We start from the raw sequence: 27,140 nt of genomic DNA, 5'->3' as shown, positions 1-27,140 counted from the left end.
GGTATTTATAATAATGTTACATTAATTAAAACTTCTTGTACATATGAAGGATTCATTATACATCATACCTTTTCAGCTTTGCATAGTATTCACCTAGGATTGGAGTTTGTTGACTTAAGAATGATTTTAAATGTAATTAGAGAAACTGTTTACATTTTAAAATAGCCACAGATCCCATTTTCAAGACTAGTCTTTATTCATATATGATCATATTGTATTTTAACAACTTTTATCTTCTAAAGTAATATATTTTATTAGATATGATAGACCTCTGGAGAAAACTGAATGGGGACAGAAAGGAATATGCCTTTTTCTCAGCAGCACATAGCACCTACACAAAAACTGACCATATATTAGAGCATAAAAACCTCACAACAAAGTTATATATTTTTATTTTAGTTGCATCTCAAAAGGTATAAACTCATGGTATTTTCTAGTGCAAGACTATTAAGTAGTAAAATCCATCTTCCATTCAATTATTAAAGTGATATTTCCTAAACAGAGCCCTGCCACTTAAGAAAGCCCGATGGCTCCTTATTACTCCTAAGAACAAATATACTCTCCTCTGTTTCCCATTTAAAACTCTTTACAATCTGGCTCCAACCTATTTTTCTGGTTTTATTTTTATATTACTCCTCTTCTAGTCCCACATCCAACCCTTTGTATAATCTGTGCCTGGAATGTACTCTCATTTCTTAGAACTCTAGTATCCATCAATGTTAAGTCAAAAGTTTCCTTCTTCAAGAGGGCTTTCCAGATCTTCCTAGCTGCTATTGCTCCCTACTAAATTCTCTGTATTTGCTTAATTTGTGCATTCTTAGGTACATTCATGTTTCTCCCTAGAGAAGCCGGCTCCTTGAGAGCAGGTGCTTTTTCATTCTTATCTCTGGATTTTCAACATCAAGCTCTAAATCTATGATCCACAGGGCCTAGTGAATAGTAGACAAAAAAGTGCTTTTTGGTGGTTTAGATGGACTTCCTTAGGCCATGCTTGAAATAAGTCTGACTGCTTTATGCTACAATGGGCTTGGTCTGAAGGTGGCAGGAACTCAGGGGCTCCATTTGCTCAAACACCTCGTTCTACATCTGAGGAAACTGACTGTGAGCTCCTTGGGGGTAGGGGTATCTTGTCTTGCTCAGCACAGTATGAAGCTATGCAGTGGGTACATAATAAATGTTTATTTATTGCCCGATGCCCAACAGGAGCAAGATCTGCTTCAGGATGTGAGAAAAGTTCAACATTCTTGTCTTGTCAGCTTCCATCCTTTAATCCGAGAAAAGCACTGGACACAAATTCTTGTGCTCTGCATGTGATTCAGTATCACACTCGATCCTTGGGGGTATGATTCTGATGAATTATTCCTGCCTGTTTTGAGTCCAAATACTCCTGCTTCCCCAAATGCCCCACAGCTAAACAGCTTTTCTAAAAGCCCAAATGCCCTAATGAAAAATGTCTTAGTAGCTGTGGCTTCTCCCGTAGTTGGCCCGGGAGGTCCTACACGATGCTGCTCGTGATTCTTCTGAGCTTGAAAGACTCTGTAATGAGGTTGGATGGAGCAGAACACAACGTTCCCGCTGGCCTCTGGCCCCAAGAGCTCCAATGAGCATTTATTTCATCCTTCATCCTCCATCCCCAGCAAGGAGCCAAATACCGCAAGCGCCCTTCTAGTTCAGAATTATGTAACACTAGCATTCTAAAACAAACTGCCCTGCTGTGCACCAACAGATGCTCTCTCTGTTTAAAGGGTAGCGACCTGATGGCATTTAGTCTTGGAAAAGATCATTCGCAACTTGAGCTGTGTGCTTGCCAAGCAGCTTCCCCATTCTCTAGGGAGATTTTGTTTTGTTTTGTTTTGTTTACCAGGATTTAACAACTTGAAAAACAAAAACCACAATTGTTCATTGTTCATCAGGAGCACCAAGGTCACGTGCAGTGGCTTTCTACTCCCCCTCCTCCTATTTGATTCCCTCAGTGAGGAGCCACTGATTCTGTAATTATCATTCTCTAAGCAGCAATGAGCATGGTAAGAGGAAAGGTACAGGAACCAAATCTTAGTACCTAATGCTGAAGAGACATCCCAAATTAAAATCATCTGGCCCACTTCTAAAGTCCTTTTGTCCCTCAGCCTATCTGGCTCTGTGAGGGCCATTGAAATGACTTATCTAGGACAAACACACAGATGCAAAAAGAATGCCACATAAATGTACTGTCTATGGAAATTAGCAGATGGTTTTTCATTGGTGGGCTTCTGAGAAATTGTAGTAAAGTGTGTGGCTCTGGCTAGATTTTCTGGGGACAAAAGTCAAGCCCCTGATCTCATAGATTTCACACAATTTCCATAAGAAATTAAAATGGAATTCCTTAACATTATCTTGAGTTATAATACTTACCATGTATATATATGTATATGTATGTACATATATATATGTATGTATATACAAAACATGTATATATTTGTGTGTATGTTTTATAATAGCATGACTTTTTTTATAATAAAAATAAGACTTTTCAGACAAATATTTTAAAATATCCTATAAATGTCACTGTGTGGGCCAATTTAAAATTAATGAATTTTAAAATATTGTAATAATTTCCATTTCTTTCTGTGTCCTGAGAGTGCAGGATGGAAGCAGGGTTTGAACCCTCTGGAATTAGCCAGAGCTTATTACTCTTACTTTCACTTGCTCCTCTAAACAAATATATTGTCTATGGAGAAATCACTTTCTAAATGAAAATCTGGCATTTGAAGTCTTGCTGCTTGTTTTCAGAAAAATATTGCTGACGACAATAGAGCTTTCCACCTCTGACATTTCATAGGAGGCTGCTATAAAGAATGACTCACACTAAATATACGTGGCACTTAAGCGGCATTTCTTGTACTGAGCTTATAGTTTTGCTTTTAACTTTGCTCTTTGTGGGTGAACACAAAAGACTCTATGCAGGGTAGTTAGCATATATTATGGCTACTTTATCATCCCTCCCAATAATGGATCTTCTCATCATTTTGTGAATATCTTGCTAAAATAGAGATTTAAACTTCATGCCCTAAAATCCTGACAGTAAGACACTTATGTATAAGCTTATAATTAAATATATTCAGAGATAAATACATAAGCTTTGGGTGACTGCAGAAGTGGAAATTAACTATCCCCTTCTCAATTTTTCCCCATTAAGAAATGGGTAGGATTTCCTCAGAGTAGGATTTCAACTGAGATGAGGGAGGGGGAAACAATTACTAGAGGAAAGTTTTTGCTTCCCACAGCTTATATGGTTTTAAATAATTAAGACTAGATTCCAGCTCTCCTCTATCCCCTATGCCATCTTTTTCTTTAGTTGTCCAGAGTGTGAATTCCCAAAGGCTTATCTGGTCAATGCTGCTGTGACAAACTTAGGATAGACTGTGGTTTAGAAGGACATACAAGGGCCACAAGCTAACTGCCAAAGGTCATCACTGAAGCTGGAAGCCCTTGCTTACTGCCTGCTGGGGAAACTCTTAATGTGCCTGCTGGAAGGTGGCAGGCAAGCTGAGAGGGATCCTGGGGAGCTGCAATAATGCCTGACTGGTATCTGCAGAGGTATAGCTCAAGGACAGGCTGCAGAACAGGATTGTCAAAGGCATCACTTCACTCGGGAAAAAAAGAGAAACTGCCTTAAAATGCAAATGGGAAAGCAACAGCTGCAGCCTCCAGTGTACAAACCCGTAGGGTGATTCTCTCTACAAAACCCTTCAATGGCTCGAATCCTTCCCTCTACTGGGCACTGTGGCAGCCTCAGGCCTGGAAGTGGGCACGGAATCAGGCAACAGCAACAAAACACATTAGAAATTGGATCGGTTTTTATTGGACAGTCAATTATGAAGGGTGGTACACACTGGATGGTTTATCTTCCCAGACTCTTAGACTTAATTAAGAAGACATAATGAGCTATATACAACTTCAATTTCTATTAAATTTTAAAGTTACATTATTTATTATAACTGACTTCATTATTTATAATTTATAATAACTGACTTGAGGGTCAATTGGGAACTAAAGCTGCTGGATTAATGGTGGAGTCCAGCTCTTGCTAAGAGACTGGACTTTGGTGCAGAAGGGACATCTGGCTGGTTGGGAAAGGTCAACCAGCTGGAGCAAGTTTGTGAATGAGGGGGGGAAAGGCACACAGTGTGAAGATGTTTCCATCCTTCCACAGGAAAGGTGCCTGACTGTTTTTTGGGCCTCTAGTACCTCAACATGTGTTTATTTTCCTTTACTTCTTTTGGGGAGGTAGCCCTTCTTATGTTGTCTCTTTGAAATAATGTTTTTCATGAAGACAGATATTAAAAATTTTGCATTTTGCATAACTAAATGAAGTAGTGGAAAGAGTTTTTGGGTGAAGAACTGCTGAAATGGGAAGAAATCATAAGGGGCAGGGAACCAGTGAAAATAAATTTGTTGAATTAACTATTGTTTCCCTGTCTCTACCCCTTCCCCGAGGTGGCAGATAGAACAGGACATTGGGTCTTAAATGTTTCATTGGAAAATCAGAGTAGTGTAACCTTTTCATATTTCTGTGAGGAGAGAAGGCAATCCAAGAATCTTTGGATTCCTTCTGGTTATATTCAAGAAAAGAGAATTATTGAAAGAATCAACCCTTTTCTAAAATTCTCCTGTTAGAAGGATCTCTTCAGTCAGTTTCATTGGCTGAATACCGGATCATCCCACACTAATGCTAACTCTATTGTTCTCAAGAACTCAAGGGGCAGAGGAGAACTGAGTGAGGAAGTGGATGGTAGGAATTATTGGACAAGAGCAGATTGGGCCCGACGTGAGATGGCTTACATTTCCATAATTCGGAATGGGGTGTTCAGTTTAGTTTGATATGGTTACCTTGTATAGAGATCGGTTGGTCATGTCACTTTATAAAAGCAAAGAGGGATTGTTCTTTTCCCCACAGGCTCCTGCTCTATAGTTCTCAGCTGTCTTCTTCTGCCCCTAGTCCTCTGCCAAATGCAGACCAATCAGATTCTTAAACTTTAATGAGTGACTGTAAATTTCTTCAGGCAAGCCCCATGCTTCTGTCTGAAGAATAATTATTTAGAGAGACTTGGATAATGCAGATTAAAATGTTCCACCATCCCTTCTTTTTTGAGCAGCAGACCTTTTTAGAGTGATACAATTCTTGTTTAATTTACCTCTTGCAGTGGCTAAGCTAGAGGGCCCATAAAGGACCTTTTTTAGACACTGGACAACATGGTGGAAGTGAAGATCTGCTGTAGAATTTGAGGGATCTCCTTGGTATCCATGGCAACAAAGGACCGGCCTGCTGGTAGCGTTTTCTGAAGCCTGTGGGTTTAGAATGGGAAAAAAATTACCAATGCAAATTGGGACTTGCCAACCTCAGTAACCCAGAGTCCTCAGAGTTTCTTTAAAAAAAAAAAAAGGAAGTTTTTACTTTCTAATACCTGGCCAGTCACTGGACTTTCATCCAGCTGTCAGCAGGGATAAAGGGCTTGGGAAAGCAGTGAGAGTATCCACTGGAAGGGGGGGCATCTGGCATAAGGAGCTTTTCAGTAAGACAATAAGCCTCTTTCAAAGGATTTTCTTTCATTTATTATAGTCACTGTTTCTGTGGTTTGAAATTCCCTCTTTAGAGAACTTGATTAACTGAGCTGATCCCCCACTCTCCCAACCCCCAAAGGGCTCTGGGGCCCCATGGAGTATATTCTCAGAATTTTAATCTTCCTTCAAAAAAGCTGTAATCTCAATAAAGATCATTTTGTCACATCCTGTTGCATAGTGACTGAGGGACAGTTTTCCTTTTCTATCTGCTACTAAGTAAGTAGCCAGGCAGAATGGAGAGAGCCTTGGTCTTGAATTCTGCAGAGCTGGGTTCAAATCTTGCCAGAGACATTTATTAAATGTCTGACCCTGGGTAAGCTTAGGTTCTTCACCCCTAACTATTTTCCTTGTACTCCCTTCCCCAGAGCTGCGTGAGGAGGAGTTCATAAAGGTGACTGATTTTGGTTATAGGACCCTGGTGACACTGGCTGAGAAAGATCAACATTTAAACATTTACTGAGCACACTTGATATGAAAGAAGGGAAGATAAAAAAGGACATAGTTATTACACCCCAAGAAGCATAACCATCTCTCCGAGTTGGGTTCTGAACCTGGATCCTCTGTCTCCACATTCTGTGCCCTTTCCACTGGGGAGGGAGAGCTGCAGGGGACAGGGGGTCTCCTGGAAGAGGTGGGCACCAGAGAGCTGGATCTCAACAGGAAACACTGAGGAGGTGGGGGGTGAGAGAAGAAAGATGGGGGGACTGCATAAAGTCTTGGAACAGGGACAGGCTGGCACATCAGGGCTCAACAGCCCTCTAGGAGATTTTGGAAATGGTGCAGGAAAGAAAAGTGCCATGAAATGACCTCTTTCGAGTCCAGTGAAATAGAATAGAGAAAATAAAGCTAGAACTACTTTGTCTGGAGGAAAATCACCAGAGGAGGACAGGGTCAGCAAGATCAGATACTGTGGAATGTAAAGGATGATGAGGATTCAGAAGAATATCAAGATTGAGCCATTAGTCTGTGGTGACCATGGAGCAACAGGAAGAGGAGTAAGATTCAGCAGGTCACAAAGTGGGGAAATGAATAAAAACAATGATAACTTAGATAGTGCCTTAAGACAAAGTGCTTACACTGGTTATCTCAGTTGATCCTCAGCACAACCCTGAGAAGAAGGCACTATTGTTATCCCCATTATTTTACAGACAAGACGACAGAGATATGACTTGTCCGGGATAACTTGCTGAGGCAGGATTTGAACTTTCCATGTACCACAGGCAGGTAATAAGAAAATTCAGACAATAAGAAGTATAACAAGTGAGTGAGAAGACAGGAGGAATAACAGAATCAAGTGAGTTTTTTGTTGTGGTTGTAGTTGTTTGTTTGTTTTAAAGATAGGGAACACCTGAGGACATTTGTAGACAAAAGGGAAGGATAAAAGAGAGAGGCAGAAATAAAAAAAATTGGAAGAGAGAAGGGATGATCAATTCATTAAGTTATTCTTAAGGCCTGTGACATGTCAAGCACTATGATACTAGAGATACAAAGACAAAGATGGGCAGTCCCTATTCTTATTACATTTTATCAGAAGAGCCAACAGAAACACACATGCTATATATTTATGTGCATATTCATGTTTATAGAAATATATATTTACACATACATATCTATATGTAATATGCCTATATACCTACATAATATATACAAGTATATATATAATACATTAGACACTTGTATTATATAATATATATCTGTTATGTTATATATCATATATAATATGTTATAATACATAAATGTATTTATATAAAGACACAAATATATATGTTTATCTATATTTCCATATAGATAAATAAACACGTGTATTTTTTGGGGGAAGGCATTAGCAGCTAAGGGGATCAGCAAAAGTTTCATGTTAAGGTTGGCATAAAAGTTGAGCTTTGACTGAAAGTAGAGACAGATGCTAAGAGATAGAGGTGAAAAGGGTATACATTCCAGGCTGAGGGATAGATGAAATAGTTCATGAATATTTCCTTTGGTTGATTCTATAAGAACACATACCTTTCTGCTTGGTTCCCTAAAGATCCAATGAATATGGCAAAAGCGTTTACTTGGGGGTTGGCTGTCAAGACCCGGGCGAAGCTCATTGGATGTATGCCATACCGTTCCAGATTAGCATCGCTCAGAACAATGACAAAGTGCTCATCAGCCTCCTCTTTGGCAATCTCATTGATGGCATGTTCTGTTGCTTCTAAAGTATGGTCTCCACTCATGCAGAATTGTGCGTGTGCATGCATTGTCTGTGAGCAGAAGACACAGATTAAAAATCTTGGGGAAGAAGCCTCTTTATAAAATGAACATTTTCAATAGCAGCTATGGCTTTGTATCAGCTATTATCATGGAAACTAAGGATTTAATATGCTTGTACTATTTCTGTGAAAGATCCTTGAGAAAGTACATGATATAAAGTTGAGTTCTCAAACAGGTTCTTTTCTGCTATAGGAACAGAGAAAAATCACCTCCTGTTCAGTCTATTTTTTTCTCTATCTCTGGTTAGAGACTACTTATAGGATTACAAAATTTGATATCGAAGAGAGCTTGAGAGAAAACTCAATGTATTTTCCCTTTCCCTATTCTCCCTCACCTCTCTCTCTTCTTCAAAAACAAAACCAAACCATTCTTTATAACATCAATATATTTTAAAGAACAGCACCCCAAAGCTACCAACTAGATCTAGAATCTGAGATAACTCACAGAAACAGGGTTCTAAGCAGAGTAACTGGAATGTAGGAAAGGGAATATGATGACTTTGGATTTAGATAATCTTTGTTAGAAGCCCAAAAGAGGGTGAAATATATTACTGGGTTTTCCCCTCAAGGTGGTGCATTAACATTGGAAAATAAAAAAAATTCCTATGTTTATATCTCTTCTTCACTGTATATTTTTAGTGACCAAAAGACACTTCTGTAGATCTACATCAGTACACAGATGTATCCTCAGAATGTCTTTACCTTCAGAATCTGAAGTCTTTCCTTATTGTTCTTGGGGATTTTGCCCAATGGAACCAAGTTTACATAACCATCTCCAGAGTGTCCAGCGATGTCATACTGCATGCAAGAGAATCAAACAGTCAGAAATCTACATATACATTTGACCCAACTACCACCCATCTGCCTATCTAGAAATAGGTAATCGTTCTACTTCTGGGGAATTGTGTTTAGTTCTAGACCCCATCTTTTAAGAAGAACTGTGACAAAGCTGACCATATCCATACAAGAATATTAAATTTAGTGAAGAATCTGAAAACATGCCATAAAAAAAACTTTATAAGGAACTGAGAATATATTGCCTGAAAATGAGGAAATATGAGGAATGTGTAAGAATATGATAATTGCCTTAAAAAAATCTGAAGCGGTATCATCTAGAAGAAAATTTTACAGAGAGGTTTTGGTTCAATATAAGAATTTCTTAGTGTAATTATTGGAAAAAGGAATGAGCTATTTGGTAACAAGTTCCTTGCCCACATAATACTTCAAAAAGAGGCCTGATTTGTACTTGCCAAGGATGTTAGAGAAGGAATTACTGAATTGGTTAGAGAATTGCATTAAATGACATCTGAACTCTCCCCTAAATCTATGATTCTATGACTAGTCATGTGGAACTAGCTAGGTAATAGGCACCTATAAGGCATACTAATAGCTTCTGGTGATTATTACAAGTGTATGGATGATGTAGTGTAATGTTTGGGCTAGCTTTCTGGAGGGCCTCGGGATCTTAGTGGAGGAGTGTTGGAGGCAGGAGAGCCACCAGGAAGATGGTCAAAGACGGGGATATTTCATTTCCAGTCCTTCTCAGCTCTTATATACCTTAGTACAATTACATCATTATAGCATAATGAATATGCATGAACTAGAGGACCATTACATCACTATACTAAGTACTAAGTATGTATGTGAACTAGAAAACCATCATCTCATCAAATATACTTCTCCAGAGTTCTGGTGCTCTACAATGTACGACTTGAAAAGTTATGGGAACCTTCGGACAATTTTAGAATAAAATAATTTAAGAAACATCAATACAAATCAACAAATAATTATTGAGTACCTACTTTGTGCAACGTTATAACATATAGAAAGACATGGTCTCTAAGCGACAAAATATTCACAGAAATACGTTTTACAATTGTAAAATACATATAATCTATATTCATTGATTCGTCAACAGCTGTACAAATTGTAGTATATGGACATAATTATGTCATAAGAAATGATGACTGAAAGGAATTATTAGACAGATGTACGGGAAGACTGGCAAGTCAGACCTGGAGACTGAAAATGATGTGAATAAAAACGCTAGAAGATATCTGAATTCTGATTTCAGTGCAGTGGCCATATGAACCATGATAAAGGACGTCTTCCTCCTCTCAGAAGAATGAGGAAAGCCTGTGTGCAAATTCCTCCTGGGTGACTGTGGGCAAACAGAAGCTCTTTCAGCTTCAGCTTTCTCATCTGCACCTACTTCCCAGGGCTGCTGTGAACTCCAAGGAGATAATATGCAAAGTGCTTTGAAAACCTGAATGCGCTACATAAATGCTGGCTATTATTATCATTCTCATTATTTTTCTTCTTTTCCTTTGTGATGGTAGCGGGGGTGGTGGTGGGTGATCACAGACTCAGGATGTGGTACATGTTAAGCTCAGGAGCTGTCAGATGCTTTTGTGTAATTTTTCTTTGTTCTAAGGAAGGACTTTATTGCAAAGAGGTGGATTCTAAAAATATCAGGAATAAGATTATAACCCTATTTTCATGTTTTATTCCTAATGCTTCTCGTATCTGTAAGCAGAGGCACTATGGATCTGTACCACCATCCTCCCAGTCAGTCAGATTTGCTAGCTTCCAGTGTGTCCTCCTTTAACTCCCTTACTTCATTTATCTAATCTACCTGCCTATTATTTTTTGCATCTGACCCTTTCTCACAGCTTCCATGACCACCCATCTCATTCAGACCTTTATCCCCCTTAGCCTGGATTATCGCCATAGCCTCCTATCTTTCCCACTCAGAAGCTCTCCCCACCTCAAGTCTCCATGTAGTAGACAAAGTAATTTTTTTTTCCTTCTTCTTCTCCTTCTTCTTTTTTTGCTGAGACAGTTGGGGTTAAGTGACTTGCCCAGGGTCACACAGCTAGAAAGTGTTAAGTGTTTGAGATCAGATTTGAACTCAGATCCTCCTGACTTCAGGGCTGGTGCTCTATCCACTGCGCCATCTGGCTGCCTCAAGGTAATTTTCTAAATGGCAGGTCTTACTCTTTCTCGATCATACTGAGGGTTTTCTTTTACTTCTAGGATCAAATATAACTCCTGTGTTTGGTATATAAAGCTCTTGACAACTTGATTCCACCCTACCTTTCCAGTCTACTGCCATGTTACTCCCCTTCTTGCACCTAAAGTCTGGCCAAACTGGCCCTCCTGACGTTTCTCATGTATCACACCTCAGTTCTTGTCTCTAAGCTTCTGTAGGAGCCGTCCTTCCTTATCCAATTTCCCTGGAATCCCTGATTTCCTTCTACATAAAGTCTTTCTAGATACCTCCATCTTCTGGTACCTTTTCTCTAAATTATGCTGAAATTCTTCTGTACCTACACATACACACAGATGTCCAGAGGGACCAGTGTGCTCTCTTCCCTGGCTAGATTGTGGGCTTGTTGGGGGCAGAGCTTTTGCTTTTGTATTTGTGTCTCCTAAAGTGTGGTCGGCATTTTGTAGGCACTTAATCAATGCTTGCTGAGTGACCGACATGAATTTTTAGCAAAATTCAAGAAATGGCTGATTAACTCCAACTATAAAACAAACATTTTCTGAAAATTATGCCAAATCTTTTGGGACAAAATGTCCAAACACTTGACTTTCTAAAAACCTCCAACCTTGCCTGAAACTCTTAACTATAATTTTATTGTCAACAATATTGGACGGAAAATGACATTAGATAGCAACCAATTAGATTGGTTGCAAATCCATGAAAGCTAAAAAGTTAATGGATATTTGTTTCCCCATGATGCAACTTTAAGACACTTTTTTTCTCCTTTATCACCCTCCCCCCAAAACCCCCCAACCCTAAATTTACTGTAAACATGAAACTCAGTCGATTTACACTATTTTCGCTAATAAAAGAAGCATTTAAAATTTTCTTTACTTTCTTGACAGATAGTTGTGCTGCTTTTATTTTCTATTCAATTAAATTTTTATTAGTTACATCTTTTGAAATAAAACCCTTCTGAATGAATTATTTTAAATAACGTGGAAAACCAATAATAACGTTAAAGCAGTTTTTCAATTAATCACATATTTAAATGAATTTAAACTTACAAAATGTCACTACTTTTAGTCACTCTTTTTTCAGTTATTCTTCCTCAGGAATCTTTGTTTTTTATTTTCATTGACTTTTCCTCTTACAACTAGCAAACACTCCATTCTTCCGGTTCTGCTTTTTATTGTGTTCTATATTATTTCAAAAAGATTTTTCCATATTTTCATATAATCCTCATATTTGTCAATCTTAATTACATTACAGCATTCCAGCACATTAATGTGTCACAATTTACCCAACTATTCCCTCAAAGGACATTAAGTTGCTTCTAATTTTTTTTTTTTTTTTTTGCATAGGAGGTTGTTATGCATATATTTAACAGAAAGCAATTTTTTGTTTTGTTTTTGATATAATTCTCTAGGTATTTAACTGTCTTAAAGGGTATGATTATTTCTGTAACTTTTACTGCTTATCATCAGACTGCTCATTAAAAAACATTCTCCAAGTTTATAATTCCACCAACAATGAGAGTGCATCTGTTTCTCTACAATCCTGCTAACACTGAATTCCATTGTTTTAAATTATTTTAAATAAATTTGATAGGAGGTGGCATTTCTTTGATTATTTCATAAGATTAAATGTGAAAGTTATTTCAAGAACTATGGATGTGAAGGATAAGAGGGAGATTGGCTGATAAATATAAGGGTATTGGGAAAGGAGTACTGGGGAGGTGGGGAGTGGAAATTTAAAAGAAAAAACTGCTGGGTCCTGGAAGAGGTAGATTACGGGCTGGCACTAAAGGACCAGCTTTATCAAGATACACTTCCTTCACTGTGACAGGAGGGAAAAAGGTTGATGTTGTTGAACCTTTCTGAGGCAGAGAGGAGGGGAATTGCAGGAGTTCTTTGGTTCTTTTAAGAGCCAGCTCATAAGGCATTCTTTGCCTTTCTTAATGCTCAGCTAGGAGTGCTTTCTTCATCATTCCTATGGTTACCTTGTGCATGTTGTATAAATACTTATATATATATATGTGTATGTGTGTGTATGTGTGTGTATGTGTGTGTGTATGTATGGATGTATGTATCATCTCCTTCATTAGCACATGAGCACCTGGAGAGCAGAGATCATCTCACTTTTGTATTCTGTATCCCTAGAGCGTAGTATAATGTTTGTAAAATAGCAGGCATCTACTAGTTTGGGGTCACAAGCTTACACTCCCTGCTACCATGGAGGCTAAGGTTGGTGGATCACTTGAGTTTGGGAATTCTGAGCTAAAGAGGGCTAAAGCTGACCAATTAATTACTAGGTCCAGCATTAATATCAGGGGACTACCAAGTGGCCTAAGGGCAAGTGAACCAGACCAGGTCAGAGCTCCCCAGATATCAGTAGGAGGATCAGTCCAGAGCATTTCCAGCCTGGACAAGGTGGGGAAAGCCAATCTCAAAAAAAAAAAAAACAACAAAAAACCAAAAAAAAGTTTTTCATTCATTTTTTGGGAAGAAAATAAAATGGAGTCAGAAAGACCTCATAAGAATCTACTATAATAGTTGAAGGTGACAACAAAGAAATAATAATAATATCAAGAAATGTTACCTTATTGATCAATAGTGAGCTCCTTAAGGGGCAGGGACTGTCTTTTGATTTTTATCGTATCTTTAAGTGCTTGAAACAACAGTTATAGTGTCTGCTTAATAAATATTTATTGGCTAATTGATCTTCATAACAATTCTGTTCTTATCTCCATTTTTGTTGTTAGGATCAACTGTTCATTATATTGTTTGGAGCTTTCTTGGCAAAGATACTGGCTAGGTCCTGTGGTTTCCTTCTTCACCTCATTTTAAACTGAGGCAAACAGGGTTAAGTGACTTGTCCAGGACCATGACCAGGACACCAGATGTGTCTTCATGACTCCAGACCCAGCACTTATTCACTACATCACTGCCTTTTCTCCATTGTACAGATAAGAAAGCTGAGGTAGACAGCAATTAAGTGACTTTCTCAGCTAGCCAGTGTCTGAGATGGGATTTTAGGTCCAGATTCTATTCACTGTAGCACATAGCAGCAGCCTACAGAGAGATAGAAGTAGAAAAGGGAGGAGGGAAGGATCCAAGGGACTGCAGAAGTTACCTGTGGCACATGCCCTTAAGGTCTGTCTTATTTTAAGTCTTGCATTAAGCACTAAGTGAGTAAGTGACAAAATCTCTTTAAGATTTAAGATGCACAGAAGAGTGCCAGAGGCCTTGATAAATCTGATTCCAAAGTGACCCTGGAGGGAACTGCTTGTAGTCTAGAGGGCAACGCTCCAAGATGGTGCTGGGCAGACTGTCTATGTTGGAGGACTTGATGAAGTAATTTGCTAAAGAGGATCATAACTTCTGAAGAAACACGATCAGTTCCCTGAAATACAAGTGGTTTTCCTGCAGTGGGTGGGAGTAAGTGGGCTATAAATGAATATGACTTTTTACTTCCTTTTAGCTGACGGGTAAAATTCTTCTTGTTCAGATGACATCAGATGAAGCTATGCAAAGCTCTATTCCTTTTCAAACTTCTTGGCTCCCTGGAGTCTGCCCACATGCTCATTTCCTCTACTGGGGAGGATTATTTGTGCCTACCCAGTGCCAGAACTTCTGGTCAATGTAGCCAAAAAAAAAAAAAGTCAATCTAGTTCTAAAAATCAGTCAGACCAATTGGTAAGCAGACAAAATAATAACCGAATGCCTGGAACTTTCACTTTTTACACTAGATTTGGGCATCACACAGACTTGGCCCCAGAGGCATCTTTGCAACATCTATCTCTTCCTTCACTTTGTCACTTAAAAAATCCATGAGCTGAAGATAGGTGGGAAAAAGGATCTTGTTTGGTCTTTGCAAACTTTCAAATACTATATAAATACTATTATTATTAATAGCATCAGCAGTAGCTATAGTGTACTTGGGATAAAGAGCTTGATCTTAAGACCTGTGTTCAAGTCTTGCCTTGGATTCATATCGGATGTATGATCTGGCAAGTCAGTTAACCTGTCAGTCCTCCAGGCAACACTCTGAGGTGCTAAGTAAGTTTCAGAGAAAGTGCTGACAGCTTTCATAAGAGGGAGTTTCCTCATTTGAGGGTACAAGGAATTTTAATTCTTATTATTCAGGAGACACATAATGGGGACTGGGAAGGGCTATTCAGTGGTTTCTAGAAGCTTATATTTTACTCCTTCTATGAGGGAGATATGTGAATGTTCAATACCCAAAATAAATAAAATGTCTGGAAGGAATGCAAAGGACTTCCAATGTGAAACTTTCTCTTACTGCATATATGAAACTTTAAGATTCTTATAAAAATCATCTAGCCTCTAATACTTAAGAACCATAACATCACTAACAAATTTGAAAATCCTCCTAATCTTTCTAGGAGTATAACTTCTTTTCATTCTGCAGTTCTTCCTTCCGCCATTATTCCAATGCCTACATCAATTTCCCCCATTGTTGCATGCAGCCTATATCAGCGATGCATTATCATTGAACTCTTTGGTTTTGGATGAAATGTGTTATCAAAATTCTTTTCTGAACTGTCTGCAAATTCATTTACCTTGAACTTCTCTTCATAGTTCTCAAAAGCTTCCATGACCATGCAGACAGCCTCCATAGAGCGCTCCAGCCGACCGTCCACCCCATTAAAGCGATACATGCTGCCAGACACATCCACCAAGAGCCGAAGACGTTTGGGTTTCTGCTGAGGACTCCCAAGCTGTGAGTAAAAAAACAAACAAACCCCACAATTTACAAGGGGGAGAGTCCCATAAACTAAGAAGCTCTCATTGTTCATTTTGTGAAAGACCCAGGCTCAGTAAATTACTCTGGGATTGAATAGTGCTCCCTCTCAAAGCACAAGATCTTTGCTGTGAGGGCCAGCCAGCCAACAACTTTACCTGAAGCTCAAAGTAGCAGGTAGAAAGGTTTCTGTAGATTTTGCTTCAGTAAATGGAATCTTAGATATCTGCTCATGGCAGTAGCCACATGGGAATGTTTTGGAATACCATCGTATTTCAAAGAAGGCCTAAGCCAATTTTGTAAAGTTAGTTTATTGTTGTTAATACTTTTCCCCAAATAATAATAATAGTAAAAAAAATTCCATTTCTTAATTGGTGCTTTAGTGCTATAAATTCTGCTATTGTTATAAATACCTCAGGGAGAAAAATCCACATCTGCTTTAACAATCACTTATACAAAGGGTTTTTCCCCACCCTTTCCCACCCCCAGATCAATATCCCCATATGCCACAAGATGTGTCTGAATTCCTGAACAAATTGATTTGAAGAGATGGTCTGGCAAAAGATTTAAGAAAAAAAATTTGAGCATTTTTTTCTCTTTATTACTATCTTATTATCTCCACCAATGGCTGGGCTGCTTAATTTCTCTTCTCTACAATACTAGAAACAATAAAGCAACAAATCTTGTTAACTGAAGTGCAAAGTATCTAGATTAAACTGAACTCTGTGTATACTCTTCCCAGGCAATTTACAAGGTATAAAGGAATGACTACTGCATTTTCCTTTAATAGAACAATTCCAAATTAATCTGGTATTGTGTACTTGCTCACATATGTGAAAGCTTAACAGAAAAGAGATTTAGCAAATTTAAGGAAATGTTCCCTTTTACCTTCTTTGTCTATGATCTCATGACCACAGAATTTCAAATATGATGGATACTAGGCAAGGTCAGTTTGGCTCAATGACTCACCAAAATTAAGTACACTGCTATGATCAACCACTAATGATCTCAAATATTCCTTTAAAGATACATGATTACTATGATGTGAGTCAGTGAAGAGAAAAAGCTGCCCAGAGATGTAAATGGTGTCATGTCAACGACATAGAAACAAGAGTTTCCTAAACTACCAAGATACTTTCTCTGAGTCCATATTTTTAACATGACAAGTGACTATGCAGCAATCATGAAGATAGGAAATCACTGATCTCTTTTGGCAGCTAAATATTTCACCCTCATTTCCTGTTTTTAAGCTTATATTACTTATATATCAGCACTGAATAATAAATATAGAAACAGAAGGGAACTCAGAGACTATTGAGTTCAACTTCCTTATTTTTTTAGATTTGAGGAAACTGAGGCAAAATGTGGTTAAGTGCCTTGCCCAGGATCAAACAGCTAGTAAATGTCTGAAGCAGAATTGAATTCAGATTTTCCTGATTCCAAGTCAATAATCTATCCACTAAGCCTATTAAATAATATGTTTGTACTTATCCCATTTCAATTAGGGAAAAGACTCTTTCTTTTAATATTTTTATCGGTCATGTTTTCAATAAAAACTTAAAAAACTAACATAGAAGAGGAAGACACTAAAATTGTTTGTTTTTTGTTTTTACATTGAAAATGTGTTTCTGCTTGTTGGGGATAATATTGCTGTTTTCAATATTATTTTCTCCCCAATGCCTTTTTTTTTTTTTTTTTTTTTGATGATGCTAGCAAATTGAAAAGTAAAAATAGGTGACACCAAAGAAAGCTAGAATATACAAGGCTTGATCAGTTATCAGGCTCACTTCCTGAAGTCAATGAACCCTGAATACTTACTTCTGGCTGCATTTCTCCTCGACGTTTGTAGATTGCTTTTTCTCCAGTCAATCCATCGATTATTTTAGCATCATCTAACTCCCCACTAGATTGGTGTTTCAGCCATTGTCGTTCTTTACCCTTGGCCTAAAATGACAAAACATACATGTCACATGAATTCTATTTAACTATGCAGGCATATGTCTACACCTTTACATAGAGGGGGAAAAAAACTGGATACAAATAAGGACTTTTCAATAACTAATGGTCATGTTGGCTTAATTCACTGAAACTTGAACACTTTCATAAATAGATTAGTTTCTTCCATAGTGAGATTTATTCCTATTGTCAAAGAATACATTCTTTCTGATGATTTTGTCAGTTTTAATGGTTTTCACATATGGTACTTTAATGTGAATGATGAAATGTTAACATTTAAAACACATAGGATCATGCAAATGAACCTCTGGAGAGCTGTACAATATGAAGAGATCTAACAGAGAAGCATTTGTTCTGGGTTATCTGTCAACTGCTCTTGGAAAATTTATTAAGTAAAAAAAAAAGCAAGATTTATTAAAATTACCTCTGAGTAATCATGGTACTAAAAGTTCTTCCATTAGAAAATAATTCATAATTGGAAACTTTCCATGACGAACCCTAAAAATTTTTAATTGCTAAAAACGGTGCTATGGCCATATTCTGTGAACTAAGTTTATGTTTATTCTATTGCATTAGTTGATACATTGAGTTATTTTTTGTAAGATATTTTCAACATCTTCCAATAAATGCAATAATATATATATATACATATATATATAATATAATATACTATTTATATATATATATATATATTTTTTTTTTTATAAAACTGTAACATATATAAATGGAATATCCAAAAGTCTTATTGCAGCTTTAAGTTAGAAAAGCTTCTGGAACAAGATTTTGGGGCTTAAAACATCCTGTTCATTTCCCCTATATCTCCTAGAATGGCTCTAGAGATCCACTTCTTGAACTGTGGGTCACAATCCCAAATGGGATCTTGTAACTGAATGTGGGAGTAGCAAAATTTTGATTTATCAGTAAATGTTTTATATACCTATATAAATAGGGTCACATGAAAATTTCTTGGGTAAAAAGGGGTTACAGGTGGAAAAAGCTTAAGAAGCCCTGTTATAGAGAATTGTAAAAATCCTAGACCTGCACCAAGGTATATCTTAAGATTCTAGAAGCACTGAAGCTAGTCTGATATATGTGAATAAACAGTGGTTCAATAGTCAGTAAGTAACAAACTAGAGAGAATGCCTTGGTCCAAGGGTGATGATCATCTTTCAGGGGACCCAGAGTTCCTACTGATTGTGTGAAACATTGTTGTAAGTGCTGTGGACACAAAGAAAATGCAAAAACGGTCCCTTACATTCTAATGGGGGCAAACAATGTATATTATATCAGAATTTATAAGATTAATACTGAGTAGGTGTAAGGTAACCTTGAAGGAGAGGGGGACCAGAAAAAGCCTTCCAGAGGAAGTTGTTCTTGAGTTGAATCTTAAGGAGACTAGGAATTCTTGGGAGGGAGAATATTACAGGCATGGGAATATCAACTACTGCAAAGACAGGGAGAAAGGCGATGAAGTATTAAGTTCAAGGATCAGAAAACAAGTCAGTTTGGTTAGAAGCTAGAGTGAAGGAGAACAAGAGGATGGAAGAAGACTGGGAAGGTGGGAAGCCTAAGGATTCAGAAAGTAAAGGATGCTGGAAGACTTGCTCTCTCTCCACATTCATTCTGGGCCTGTTTATTTAGTTCTAAAATGAGGATCATAACAACTACTACACATGATTATTAAAGCACAGGAAATAATAACAGTGTACCAGCTAGTTACACCTGGACCTTGGAAAGGTACTTATCTTTAGCTCAATTCAATAAGCATTTAATTAAACACTTGCTGTTTGTCTGAGCAATGTAATGGGTGTTAGAGATACACAAACAAAAACATAAGTCCTTGCCCTCAAGAACCTTGGCAGAGAGAGGGGACAAAAAAGGACAATACATACATGGATAAGCCAATAAAAAGCAGACTCAAAAGAAATATCAGTAATTTTGGAGAGCATTAACAAGAAGCAGAATTATATGTATATGTATGCGTGTGGTTGTGTGTGTGTAGTGTAGTGATGAGGGTAAAGCTTGCACAGTGGTATGGAGGTAAGAGATGTATTATTGTGTGCAGTAAGAAGGTCACTTGGCTGAAACATAGATTGTGTGAGGAGGAACAACGTAACATCAATCTGGAAATCCAGGCAAGAGGAAAATTGTAAAAAGCTTTAATGGCAAGAAGTGGTCACTAAATTTTTCTGAGCAGGAGTTATATGGTTCAAACTGTGCATTAAGAATTATTAATTTGGTAGTAGATACCACTCTGAAGGCAGAAAGTGAGGAAGAATTAAGAGTTTGCTTGATGAGAGTAAAAGAGAAAAGCTGGCTTAAAGCTTAACGTCAAAAAACCTAAGATGATAGCAAATGGTCCCAATCACTTCCTGGCAAATAGAGGGAGAAAAAAGGAAGCAGTGTCAGATTTTATATTGAAAAATCACTATGGATGGCTGTAGCCACGAAATTAAAAGATGCTTCTTGGAAGGAAAGATATGGCAAATCTGGACAACCCACTAAAAAGAAGAGACATGACCTTGCTGACAAAGATCCACATACTCAAAGTTGTGCTTTTTCCAGTAGCAATGTTTGGCTGTGAGAACGGAACTATAAAGAAAGCCGAGTACCACAGAACTGATGCTTTCAAGTTGTGGTGCTGGAAAAGGCTTTTGAGAATCCTTTGGGCAGCAAGGAGATCAAATCAGTAAATACTTAGAGAAATCAATTCAGACTATTCATTGGAAGGCCAAATATTGATGCTGACGCTTAAATACTTAGGCCACATAATGAGAAGACAGGACTCAGGGGAAAACCACCCTGATGTTGAGAAATACTGAAAGCAAAGGAGAAGGGAATGTCAGAGGATGAGATGAATGAGATGAGTGTCATAGAAGCCAACAATATTTGGGAGATTGTGGAGGACTAAAGGGCCTGGCATGCCATGGTCCGTGGGGTCACAAAGAGTCAAATATGACTGTACAGCTGAACAACAATTTGCTATATGCAGGATGAACTGGAAAGGTAGGGAAATGAATCTGGGTCAGAGATGTCTAGCTGGCAGCAGGTAACATGGGGGCTAGAATTCCAAAGAGATATGATAACTGGATAGATGGATTTGAGAGTCATCTCCATTGTGGGGACATTTTAATTAAAGACCCCATGGGAGCAGATTCAATCTTGAGCATATAGAAGGAGAAAACTAGGCCTTGGTATACAACTACAACAGTGTTGGGAAACAGATGACTCAGTGAACACTGAAAAGGGTTAAAGATAAAAGAAGAACCAGGAGAGTTCAGTGTCATGAAAATCCAGGGAGAAGGATGAAGAGAGGCCAAGGTGGAGAAGGGCTGAGAAAAGGCTATTAGATGAGATTACTGGTAACTAGAAAAAGAATTATCCAAATTATGCAGTTAGAACATTGCAGGGTAATTGGTAAGAGTGTGGGGAGGATTATAATGTGAAACAGACTCTAGCCATTCTGAAAGGCCAGTGAATGAATAAATGAAGAAAACTTACTATGTTTTATTTGCTAACTCATTCCAATCACTGAAGTATTCTGCTTTGGAAAATTTTAGATCTTTTTATTTCAAGTGCAAATGCTCCACTCATTTCATTGGTAATGATTACAAATGAAAAGGAAACTGCCCATATTTCATACAGTGGAAAAGTTTATTACTACAGGGAACAGTTCTATAGTAATAACAAAGTGAATTAGAAGTCAAAAAGAAAAGAAGGAAACAAATATTTATTAAGTGCCTACTTTGCACTAGCCCTATGTTGAGTAAATAATTTACAAATATCTCATTTGATCCTTACAACAATCTTGGGACGAAGATGATACAATTATTATCTCTATTTTATAGTTGAGGAAATTGAGACAGACCGAAGTTAGTTAAATGCCTTGCTCAGGTTCACTCAGCTAAGAAATATCTGAGATCTCTAAGCTCAGCTCTGTATCCTCTGTACTCCTATAAGCCCCAAGAAGACCGAGGCTTAAATCTCACCTCAGCTCTTCACTGGCTGTGTGACTCCAAGGAAAACATCCAACCTCTTGGAGGCACAGTTTCTTCATTTATAAAATGAAGCCCTTCCTCAAAGGGTTGTCGTGATGAGATAATACATGTAAAGCATTTTAAACTTAAAAACATTACGTAAATGTGAGATTCAGCCTGAACAAACTGTAGGGAGAAAATAAGCAGGCAGGCACTGTGCCGATGGAGGCTCTGTTGGCCACAGACCCTGCTTTTGGAGATGGCAATAAAGGCTGGTCAGGAGGATGGCAGCATGGTGCAGAGGAAGAAAACCTTAGTTCAGTTCCCACTTTGGGGATCTGTTACTTGTATGAGCTTGGGCAAAGCACCTGCCTCAGGGACCCCAATTTCCTTTGATAAATTAGGGGGTTTGATTCAATGGCCTCCAAAGTCCCTTTCAGCTCCATATCTATGAGCCCATAGTAATGAGATCTATTCTTCCATGGCACTTTTGTAATCAGTCTCACCAGAGTACAGTCATACCATATGTGAGGAACAAGCCAAAGGGAGATGCTATGCTACAATCTGGCAAGGTTAAGAGCAGCTGCAGAGCTGGAGGCAACTGACACAAAGCCCAAAGTGGCAGATGTGATCCCAAGGCAGCAGACGAGAGCTCAAGACAGTAGGTAATGGAGGACTAGGCACTTAATGGTAAAATGGGCAGAAGGAGATTTGTTGTAATTTTTTGGTCAACTTTTGTAAATAGTTAATGCCAATTACTTAAATCTTCACTGCGCTGTTCTATTCACATGCAGGTCATAAGCAGGTCCAAATTTTATATTTATGTAAAGATATGAACATATATACATATTATATATATATATATAAAGATATGAACATATATACATATATATATCTATATCTATATATATATATGAACATATCTTTTAAAAGTATGCAAATGCTTTTCTTTTCCCACTCCTTTTGTCATTAACAATGCAAATATTACACTTATAAATGCTGAATAATTTTGGTTTTATTCACATGGCCTTGATTTTGATAGTTTTCTTCGTCTTTGAAAGATATGCAGATGTTTTGTTATTGTTATTAGTACAAAACAAAAAAAATACTAAATATCATGTTTCTGTAAAACAAATATAATTGCAAAATATAAACTGGTAGAGTAAGTAAGCAAAATTTTGTTATGACGATTTCATTGGCTGTAGTTGTACAAGAATGGATTAATGTAACTGAAACTCAGAATTTTAAGATACTGAAAAAAGAATCTTTTTCCTACTCAAGTTTTATAGTTGACTATGTTACTGAATAAAATTTGAGCATTTCCAAACAATTTTCTAAGCCTCTTAAAGTATTTAAGATTTTCACAGGAAATTGCCAGGATTTTCAATCACATACAGTGGCTAAAACCACCACAAATTAATAACTGTTTTTTTTTTTTTAAACTGAATGTTCAAGGAACTCTTACTTTACAAAATACATCATGAAGATAGAATTTAGAAGGTCAAAGGAAGTTATAACTGGAAAGGTCATTAGAGATCACCTCATTTTAAGATGAGGACATGAAACTCAGATTAATTGACTTGCCCAAAGTTATATATTTGGGATTAAAACCTAGGGCTCTTCCAGTTGAGTGTTTTTTCCTATTACATATAAGGTTGTAGGATCCTGGAAACTGAAATCGAGGTCTGAGATTGCATTGCTCTTATTCACCTTGGCCAACTTCTGCTCTGCTACTGCTCTTACTTAGCTCTGAGTTTTTACCTGGCCCATTTTCTGTCCTGTTATTCTCCCTCTTTCCAATATATTCAATGCTATAAGAGCTCTGAATTTTTTTGGGGGGAGTATTCTTGAATTTCATTATAAACTAACAGGAAATGACATGGAAGACCTATAAAGCAACAGTTTCTTCTATTACAGTTTAGCATCATTATCAGGTTCCAGTGTCTGTGGGTCAGCAACTCATTCCAGACCCATATCATGGAACAATCAGTGGGACTGGCTTTGTGTGGGAACATGATGATGGGCAAATTCAGGTAGCAGGTGTGGCAGCTGGTGAGTCTCTCACTTAATCCTCTGAACTTTCCCGCACATAGCACAGGGCAAATGGGCACAGTACAGAGAGGTACAACATATATATCCTGGATGAGTTTATCTGTGTTTCAGATAGAGTAGACAAATTAGAGAAAGCCAAAGCTGGGATGCAAGCTCTGAGTCCACCTTTGGGTTCTGTGGACCTTCTAGTCCAAAGTGACCCTGGCAAAATGCTTATGGCATTGACCAAAGGAATTTTAGTCATACAGTTACCTTTAATTCTCTAGAACTAATTGATTCTATGCTACCATTGCCTCTGGAAAGGACATACCATTGTTCTGCCTTACTATTCCATTCATCATTCCTGTAATTTCCTAGATTTTGCTATACTTGTTGCCTCCCTTATTAAAATGTAGGAATCAAGCAGAATGACTCTTTCCACTTTTTTTTTTTTTTTTTTATCTTATCTCAGGCTCTTAGTTCAGCTTGGCATATAGTAAGTGCAAAAAATTTCTTTCATTTTCATTCATTAAAACACTTCATTAAAATACCACACAAAAGGATGCCATTTTAAAACAGTATCTTGAATATAGTAAACAGTTAATAAAAAAACCTACTGAATTAAAATAAGGACCACTCCCTCACTGAAGATTTTGAGTTTAGGAATGAGAACAATAATGAGAAAAAGTAAAATGGAATAGCACATTGTGGATCATATTTAATTCCCCAGCCCTAACTTTCATACTTTCAGGAAAAAAAAAGATATTTAGTCCTTTCAATAAAATAGGTACTGAAGACCTGGGGTATAAATTTAGTATGAAGGCTTAAAAGAACCAACAAGACTACAAATTCTAAAATAAAACTGCACAATCAAAACAAATTAATTCAATTAAGCAAATATTTATTACAATTTACTTGTCTCCTCTCTCCAATCCATTCTTCATGTTTCTTATGCATATGCCATTTCTCTATTGAAAATTCTCTAGTAATCCCTATTAGATATCAAAGTTAAAATACCTTCCTCTGGCATTTAATGATCTCAATAATGTGATACAACTCTCCCAAGTCATCTTCATTTCATAGCATGCTTTTCTCACCACATAAACCAGAGTATGCTAGTCCATTACATGTTTTGTGTCCTCCTGCCTTTGTTGCCTTTACTTATATTATTTTTTATACTTAGAATTACCTCTCTTTTCCCTTTTTGCATTTTGAAATATTGCCCATACTTTAAGGCCAGTTCAAAAGCCATGTCTTCCATGAAACCTTCCCTAATCTTCTAGTTGAAATGATTCTTTCCTTCTCATATCCTCATATTGTAGTTGGCCTGTATCTCTCTTAAATACTTCTATTCTTTTGCATTATACAATTTTTTGTCTATGTGCTCTACTTGCTAAATTGAGAGCTTCTCTTATTTAATTTTTCTTTCTCCCTTAAGATTCAGTACAATGTTCTGCATACAGTGGATGCTTAGTGCTTATTGCTACTATTGCTGAAACTATAAACTCATATCTATGCCAAGTATTATTGTTATTGTGATTAGTTTTTTGTAATTTATTTTTCCAATTATATGTAAAGAGAGTTTTCAACATTCTGTAAGATTTTGAGTTCCAAGTGTTTTCTCCCTCCCTCTCTTATCTCTTCCCTTCCCAAGACAGCAAGCAATCTGAAATAGGTTATACATGTACAAGCAATGTAAACATATTTCCGTATTAGTTTTGTTGTGAAATCAAAATTAGAATAAAAGGGAAAAATCATGAGAAAGAAAAAAAAACAAACAGTGAAAGTAGCATTTTGCTAGGTGTTGTGAGGAAGGAAGAAGCAGGGTAAGATATAGATCTCTACAATTAGACAATAATTATATAAGCTGTGGTACAGACTTCTAAAGGGATATGTAAGCAAACAGATCAGAGTTTGTATGCCAAAGTAGTAAAGGAAATCAAAGGAAGGGAAAGATGATGCTGGAGTTGAATATATAGAATAAGATTTCATCTAGGAGGTAAATTTGTTTTTTTTTTTTAAAGTAATTTTATAATTATAACTTTTTTTTTTGACAATACATATGCATGGGTAATTTTTTACAACATTGTCCCTTGCACTCACTTCTGTTCCGACTTTTCCCCTCCTTCCCTCCACCCCCTCCCCTAGATGGCAGGAGTCCCATACATGTTAAATGTGTTATAGTATATCCTAGATACAATATATGTGTGCAGAAACGAATTTCTTGTTGCACTAGAAGAACTGGATTCAAAAGGGAAGAAAAACAAAAATGCAAACAGTTTTCACTCATTTCTCAGTGTTCTTTTTCTGGGTGTAGTTTATTCTGTCCATCATTGATCAATTGGAATTGGATTAGCTCTTCTCTATATTGAAGATATCCACTTCCAGCAGAATACATCCTCATACAGTATCATTGTTGAAGTGTATAATGATCCCCTAGTTCTGCTCATTTCACTCAGCATCAGTTCATATAAGTCTCTCCAAGCTTCTCTGCATTCCTCCTGTTGGTCATTTCTTACAGAACAATAATATTCCATAACCTTCATATACCATAATTTACTCAACCATTCTCCAATTGATGGGCATCCGTTCATTTTAGGAGGTAAATCTGGAGCTAGGTTTTGAAGGAAGTGTAGGATTTAGATGCCTAGTGAGGTTACATGATTTTATATGACAAATTTATGTACAAATTTTATATGACTATGTGTTGTATTATAGTGGCAGTTTTCAAGTTTTTTAGGTCAAGAGATCACTTTTACAGGGCAAAGATCCTGTAAAAATATTTCCTGGAACCTCACGTGTGCAAATATAAAAAGTGATGCGATGCTTTCTCAAAACAATCATTTTAGAAAGGAATTACTCTCACAAAAAATCCTCCTCTTGTTATCAGGGAAGGGGGATGATGCTGGGCCCTCTAAGATTCTGTCAGTAGGGCATAAGTAGGCTCTAACAAGACTCTCACTACAATCTTAGGAGCCAGATGTGTTTTTTTCTGGGAGAGATAAGCTAATGTGGAAAGGCTCATTTACCAGTAGATCAGATGCCTGGTGATGGGCCTTTTATTTTTTTGATCATGAGAGTTCATGAAACAAAGAGCAAAAGAAGAAAAATGTACCTTCGTTTTGCATATTTCACTCGCTCTTTTCTGCCACTGTGCAATAAGAATCATGTAGTTTTTAGACCATCTATAAATATTAACTTCTTTCTATCCTGCCCCTTTTCTGGAACCCTAGCTGATTGGAACCCTAGCTATTTGTGACTTTAGAGGTGGAAAATCAATCAGACCTACGTGTATGGGATCCCTCTCCTCCCTATGAAATACTATCTTGACATGAACCATATACCAAGTTTTAGGAGCAGCTTCCCAAAAGACCATTATGGACTCCTATTTTTTCCAATAGCCTAGAATTGTGGTATTTGAGTTTCCATGGTGACAATCCTGGTTTTAGCCTTTCCTTTTCCTGATCCTAGTTGGAAGAACCAGTATGGAGGATTGGCAGGCTTTAGGATCATTCCCTTATTATCACTGCCTCTTGTTTTTTTGGATATCTTCATTTAGTAAATGTAGCC

General features: G+C 37.3%; 1 protein-coding gene across 1 annotated transcript in view; it reads right to left on the bottom strand.

The window, feature by feature from the left end:
• Positions 1-3,818: 3,818 nt before the first annotated feature.
• Positions 3,819-27,140, bottom strand: part of VWA8 (von Willebrand factor A domain containing 8) — a 413,374-nt gene continuing 390,052 nt past the window's right edge. The window contains exons 41-45 of the mRNA XM_074299190.1: positions 17,425-17,550; positions 15,425-15,583; positions 8,553-8,648; positions 7,603-7,841; positions 3,819-5,325 (exon numbers count right to left, since the gene is read on the bottom strand). Of these exons, the coding sequence (XP_074155291.1) occupies positions 5,217-5,325; positions 7,603-7,841; positions 8,553-8,648; positions 15,425-15,583; positions 17,425-17,550 (729 nt within the window). The 3' untranslated portion in view covers positions 3,819-5,216. The remainder of the gene's footprint in view (positions 5,326-7,602; positions 7,842-8,552; positions 8,649-15,424; positions 15,584-17,424; positions 17,551-27,140) is intronic.

The sequence above is a fragment of the Sminthopsis crassicaudata genome, chromosome 3 (genome assembly GCF_048593235.1).
Source record: "Sminthopsis crassicaudata isolate SCR6 chromosome 3, ASM4859323v1, whole genome shotgun sequence".
Classification (NCBI taxonomy): Eukaryota; Metazoa; Chordata; class Mammalia; order Dasyuromorphia; family Dasyuridae; genus Sminthopsis; species Sminthopsis crassicaudata.
Note: the sequence above shows the minus strand (reverse complement) of the source record. Positions and strands in the feature narration are given on the sequence as shown.